Source organism: Paroedura picta, chromosome 8 (assembly GCF_049243985.1).
Source record: "Paroedura picta isolate Pp20150507F chromosome 8, Ppicta_v3.0, whole genome shotgun sequence".
NCBI classification, from domain to species: domain Eukaryota; kingdom Metazoa; phylum Chordata; class Lepidosauria; order Squamata; family Gekkonidae; genus Paroedura; species Paroedura picta.
The window spans coordinates 20,792,093-20,798,092 of NC_135376.1; the positions used below are offsets into that span (position 1 = coordinate 20,792,093).

At 45.4% G+C, this 6,000-nt stretch overlaps 1 protein-coding gene across 6 annotated transcripts in view; it reads right to left on the reverse strand.

The window, feature by feature from the left end:
* LEKR1 (leucine, glutamate and lysine rich 1) overlaps positions 1-5,218 on the reverse strand; it is a 102,044-nt gene extending 96,826 nt beyond the window's left edge. For 4 of the 6 annotated variants that reach the window (XM_077348608.1, XM_077348610.1, XM_077348607.1 and 1 more), the window contains exons 1-2: positions 5,068-5,218; positions 2,391-2,468 (exon numbers count right to left, since the gene is read on the reverse strand). In XM_077348608.1, coding sequence (XP_077204723.1) covers positions 2,391-2,438 — 48 coding nt within the window. In that variant the 5' untranslated portion in view covers positions 2,439-2,468; positions 5,068-5,218. Of the gene's footprint in view, positions 1-2,390; positions 2,469-4,056; positions 4,244-4,737; positions 4,988-5,067 lie in introns of those variants that run through there. The other 2 variants (XM_077348606.1, XM_077348605.1) reach the window with 2 other exon arrangements.
* Between the last annotated feature and the right edge of the window lie 782 nt (positions 5,219-6,000).

Below are 6,000 nucleotides of genomic sequence, written 5' to 3' on the forward strand. Positions count from 1 at the left end.
TATGAAACTGTTATTCAGAATAAATACCATAAGGCTCCAAAGTACTAAAATTACTTATTGAAAGGGACAAACTGAACTGTAATGGGAAAGGAAGGGAGGGCCTGTTATCCTGAAAAGAACACCGTGATGCCTTACAGCACCGCCACTTCTGTCTTTCAAAATAAACGGTTCTAGACAGTTCACTGCATGCCCTGGGGAGGGAGGGAGGGAGGGAGGGGGAGAACTCCCTTCAGTGTTTATCTAAAAATTTGACAGTGAACAACATGCACTGAGAGCATTTCAGGAGGGTAGCCATGCCGGTCTGCAGTTGAGGAGCTAGATTAGAGTCCCGTGGTGGTGGAGAGCCAGTTTGGTGTAGTGGTTAGGAGTGCAGACTTCTAATCTGGCATGCCGGGTTCGATTCTGTACTCCCCCACGTGCAGCTAGCTGGGTGACCTTGGGCTCGCCATGGCACTGATAAAACTGTTCTGACTGAGCAGTAATATCAGGGCTCTCCCAGCCTCCCCTCCCTCACAGGGTGTCTGTTGTGGGGAGAGGAAAGGGAAGGCGACTGTAAGCCGCTTTGAGCCTCCTTCAAGTAGAGAAAAGCGGCATATAAGAACAAACTCTTCTTCTTCTTCTAAATGCTCTCAAGGCACAGCTGATTTATGGCAATCTTGCAGGGTTAGTATATAACAGTATCCACTGTAATCCAACAAAAATAAACCACACTATAATCCAACCTAAAGTATAAGTATGCAGAGTAGCACGTAAAAAATCATTTACATCATTTTCTCTCTTTTTAAATTGTTTTAGTTTTTAATTACATGTATTTGAATTTTGGTCTGAATGACCGTAAATAAATATTGATTGATTGATTATTTACATCATTACAACCTCCCCCCACCCCAACAAAAAGAAAAGGATTAGGAATCCAAGGGTAAAACATCTATCCTTTCTGGCTACTGGTCTCTTTGTTTTGTCCAGGTTCTCCTAACCATCTTTCAGTCCTTCCTAGAATCAAAACTTTACCAGCCACAGGTATCAAAAGAAAATTTACTTCTTTATTAAAAATGCATTTATGCCTCCTTTCCACCCAGTCTGGGTTCCCAATCGCAGACTGGCATCTTTGTCCAGACTTGAGCCCACACCCCCACACTCCTCCTTAATGGCATAAATAACACAGCTGTTTCAAAAATGTCTCATGAAAATTATTAATGATTCTGTTGAAGAGCAGCCAATTATCTTTCCAAAGACAAATTTCAATTTATTTTAAGAGAGATTTACAAGATGGAAACCCTCTTCCTCAGAGTATTTAATAGGAAGGTGGATCCCACAAAGACGCTACTTTCTAGTTAAGTATACATAGGATTGCAAAGTTAATTGCACCTACGGTCAAACTATAAAAATGGTTATTACGAGACACCTTTCAGTGAGGATTTAATTTAGTTTGGGATTTTCTTTTAAAGCCTTTCATAAATGTATTAGGATGCAATTATCTGTTCCACAATATTTCTGGTAAGGTCTTGGAGGAGGAGTATGTCTCATGGCTTAAGTGCCACTCAGTGCTTAACACCCACTCAGGTGGCTGTCCCGCCCGAGTGCCTCCTCCTCCAACTGGCTTGCCTGTCTGTCCAGCGGCCAGCCAATCGCCTTCCGTCCCCCACCTCTGACCACCCCCTCCCCCTTACACTTCCCTCTGAGGCTAGGAGGCTGCAGATCCCTGCTGTGTGAGAGCTGCCCCTGCTGGTGAGTTCCATAACAGCTGCCTGCAGCCTTTCCTGCTGTTTACTATGATAGGATCCACATTACATTTCTGTAACTCGAAAATATTTAGCATTAAACTTCCAGTTTCCCCTGGGAAAACTATCAATTTAAAAAGAAACATACTCTGTAATTTGAGTAGTTAGATTACTCCGGATGCCTCTTTTTCGGGCCCCCATCTTGTTTATTTATTATTTAGAAGATTTATATCCCACCGCAATCAAAGTTTGTCACATGTTGGGTTACAATTCTGATAGAATTGTAATTACAATTCTAAAATATGAAACCCCACAAAGATTGAAAGTTAAAAATTAAAAGCCCAACCATATCCGGCTGTGCCTCATTTCAGATCCTTTCCTTTTCTATCAGCTTTCAGCAGAAACTAAACTTCTTAAGAGTCTGCACTGGGTTCTACCAGACAAACTCTAACTTTTTAAAAGCCTGAAAAACACAATTCCAAGAGGAACGAAGTATACACACAGGCTATGTATAAATATTAGTACTACGGTCAATGCAGTTCATTAGGCACATTAATAAACGGCAAAGAAACTAGCAACTGCAGCATTCTATATTGAAGTCAGTGCAGTTGCACTAATTGAGTCAGTATGAAGAGCACGATGACATCAAGTTTTTCCCCAGTTACATACCTTCAGTAATTCCTCCGGTAACGGATGCACGGGAACATGCCGGTCCATAATAATCTAGGACTTAAGAGGAGAACACGACTGCCAAAGAAAAACATTAAGAGAAAATTAGCAGAAACTGAGACAGGAGAGTAACACAGATCCCACAACCCCATATCCCATATCAAATCCCTGGTTTCTCACAGGATTGTCGAAACAGCTTATTTTCCCAATGCTGTCATATCAATCCCGTGATAGTAACCACATATGGAAATAGGTGCCAGAGATTTACAAAACAAACACAAAAGCCAACTGTGTGTACAGGGAGAGGGGCAAGAAGCCCACACCCAGCCTACAAGAGTGGGATAGCTAATTTTTCAGAGGTAGGGGAGATCAGCCTCAGAACTCCCATCAGGGAGATGCTGTGATAGCCAACTGAGAGTAGGTAGGCCCCAGAGCTATTTCTTGTTAGAAGAAGAAGAGTTGGTTCTTATATGCCGCTTTTCCCTACCCGAAGGAGGCTCAAAACGGCTTACAGTCGCCTTCCCATCCCTCTCCCCACAACAGACACCCTGTGGGGTGGGTGAGGCTCAGAGAGCACTGATATCACTGCTCGGTCAGAACAGTTTTATCAGTGCCGTGGCGAGCCCAAGGTCTCCCAGCTGGTTGCATGTGGGGGAGCGCAGAATCGAACCTGGCATACCAGATTAGAAGTCCGCACTCCTAACCACTACACCAAACTGGCTCTCCGGAAGCTGTTCGATGAAAAGGAAATAGTAACTCAACTGAGCATAACTTAAGAATCGCCTGCTCCCACATGGACCTACCTCACCAGTGTTGTCATCTTCAGAGGCCCTGCTTTGGGCCCCTCTAGCGTCTGAGGTTAGACATGTGGTGATTAAGTGTGCCAGACAAATATCTGAACATAGAGGGGAAGTGTGCCAGACAAGTATCTGGGAGACCAGGGTTCAAATCCCCACTTGTGCCATGGAAGCTTGCTGGGTGACTTTGGGCCAGCTGCACTCTCAAGTTAACCTACCTCATAGGGTTCTTGTGAGGATAAAATGGGGAACACTATAAGTGATTTTGATTTGGGTCCCCATTGGGGAGAATGATGGGGTGCAAATGAATCATCAAATAAATAAATAAAACAAAGTATCTCAGTTGTGGCATCAAGATTATGGAACCCCCCAGGCCAGACTTGGTGGTCATTTTCTATTACTGTCTTCTACCAGCAGGTGAAGACTTCCCAGTTTTGTTGGACATGTCCTCCATCATGTTCATTAGTTTTGCACCTGTGTTCATGCATTCATGTTTGGTTGTTTCATATGTGTGTGTGTGTGTATTTAAACATGTTTTAATATGAACTGCTTGCTGCCTTGAGGACCCTGAACTGGATGCAAAGGCAGCAACAAAACATTCCAAATAAATAAAGTAAAAAAAAAAGATTTATTAAAGCAACCACTTCATTTAAAAAATAAGAAATGAGCTTGTTACAGCAAATGCAGCTGCTGCTTTAACGGCATGCTCCATGATTAATAGGCTTTTGATTAATGGGGTTTTGTTTTTCTTATTAGCAGGTTTTTTAAATTCTACATGTCACTGTGAGCTTTGAACATTTTATATGAAAGGCTGGGAAAGAAACTGTAACCCAATACAAGCCTAAGAACACAATCCCATGTCTACTTACCTAGGAGGGGACTCCATTGGGATTTATTTCTAAGGAAACACAGGTTCAGTTGGGCTGCATGTCTTCACAAATTTACGCTCTTGAACACTCATCATGGGAGAAGACTGCTCCGAGCAACTTCCCTTGGAAGTGCCTGACAATCTCAAAGATGAAGGAGTCAAAGGGGGAAGGGGTTCTCCTGCTGCCTTCTCCCTTCTTGCTCCTTCAGAGGGAGGGGGGAGAGTATGTCTAGAGCCAAATGAAACACATGGGTCCTTTCCAAGGTCCACAGCAGAAGGAGAACGTGCTAGTCATCATAGTTACAGTCCCAAAGATTAATTTTCATTAATGCGCATAACCAAAAAAAAAAAAAGAATCAATGGAAGCCAAACCAGATCATGCTACACACTGTGTCAGGTTGGGGAACCACAGTCTTCCCTGTGGGATTATTTTTTCTCCACTTGACAAATCCCTCTCTTTATGGACTAAATTCATCATAAAAAGAATCCAGTATTCAAGGCAATATCCCCAAAGACCTATGTAATACACCTTATCGGGAGCAACGAAGGTATTTAATTATTTTATTTATTAATGTATAGCCCAGTTTTATTATTATTTATTAAATGTATAGCCCGCCCACATTCCTCCTGGGACTCATAAAACTTCAGGGGCAGCCATTCTGTCCCCTCCAGTCAAATCTACCTCGCAGGTCTGTTGTGAGGCTCAGTCGCAGGAGGGAATGATGACTCCTCTCAGGAAGGAGAGGCCATCAGCAGGAAGCCACTGCCTGCACCCGGACACCTGCCCTAGGCTTGGTTCAGGAGGGCTTGTCAACACAAGCCTGCGCAGCTTTACTCCGCAGCTCCACTGCGCTCAAGCCATGCGCCTGACTGCCAGAGTCGCGTGCATAGGATTGCCGCCAAAATCGACGCAGGAAGGCGTGAGCACATTTCGGGACGTGCCTCCAGCGCTCCAGCTGCTTCCGTGGCTTCCGAGCCGACGGGAAAGCCTGCCAGCCCCGCATTTACTCACCCCGAAGGGCGACCAGCCGAGCTCTGCGGGCGACAAGGAGAGCGGCGGGATCCGCAGACGCACCACCTTGAGGCGCTCCGCTTCCTGGTTGCCCGGGGCAACCGGCTCCGGAGGAACTAGGAAGGAAGGAAGGGCGGAAGTGGTTTTCCTGGCTTCTTACGGCCGTATAAAGCATGCGCAGCTTTTCGAAGCGCGTTGAATGAGCCGCGGCACCCTTAAGGCCCGCAAAGCTGTATTCAAGGCATGAGCTTCCGCGTGCACGCGCACTTCCTCAGAAACGATGTCGGAGAGAAGAGGACATTGTATCTGAGGAAGTGCGCGTGCACACGAAAGCTCATACCTTGAATACAGCTTTGCTGGTCTTAAGGGTGCCGCTGGACTCTGCATTTGTTCCAGAGCTAAGCTGTAACTCTCCCCCTCCCCATTTGCGCTCTTACTCGAAAGAAAGTCCCAAGTCCTGCTAGGCAAAATTAATGCACAGGATCGCAGCCGTCCCGAGTTCTGCTAGGCAAAATTAATGCACAGGATCGCAGCCGTGCGCAACGCTATCCTACCGAATGACTCCCTCCCTGAACGAATGCCCGCGGCACAATCAATGAGCTCCAGTGGGACTGACTTCCGAGGGAACATGGGTAGGATGAAGCTGGGGTAGTCAAACTGCGGCCCTCCAGATGTCCATGGACTTCAATTCCCATGAGCCCCTTCCAGCATTCACTGGCAGGGGCTCATGGGAATTGTAGTCCATTGACATCTGGAGGGCCACAGTTTGATTACCCCTGCATAACTGCTACATCACAGTCTAGATTTGTTTGTAATATACCAGCCAATACATGCCAATATAAAAACTAGCGCTATCCATTGGCTAAGAATAACAAACCCAATAACAAGCACTGATTGAGCAACTCCAGAGTCTTTCTGCAATGTAATCCCAAA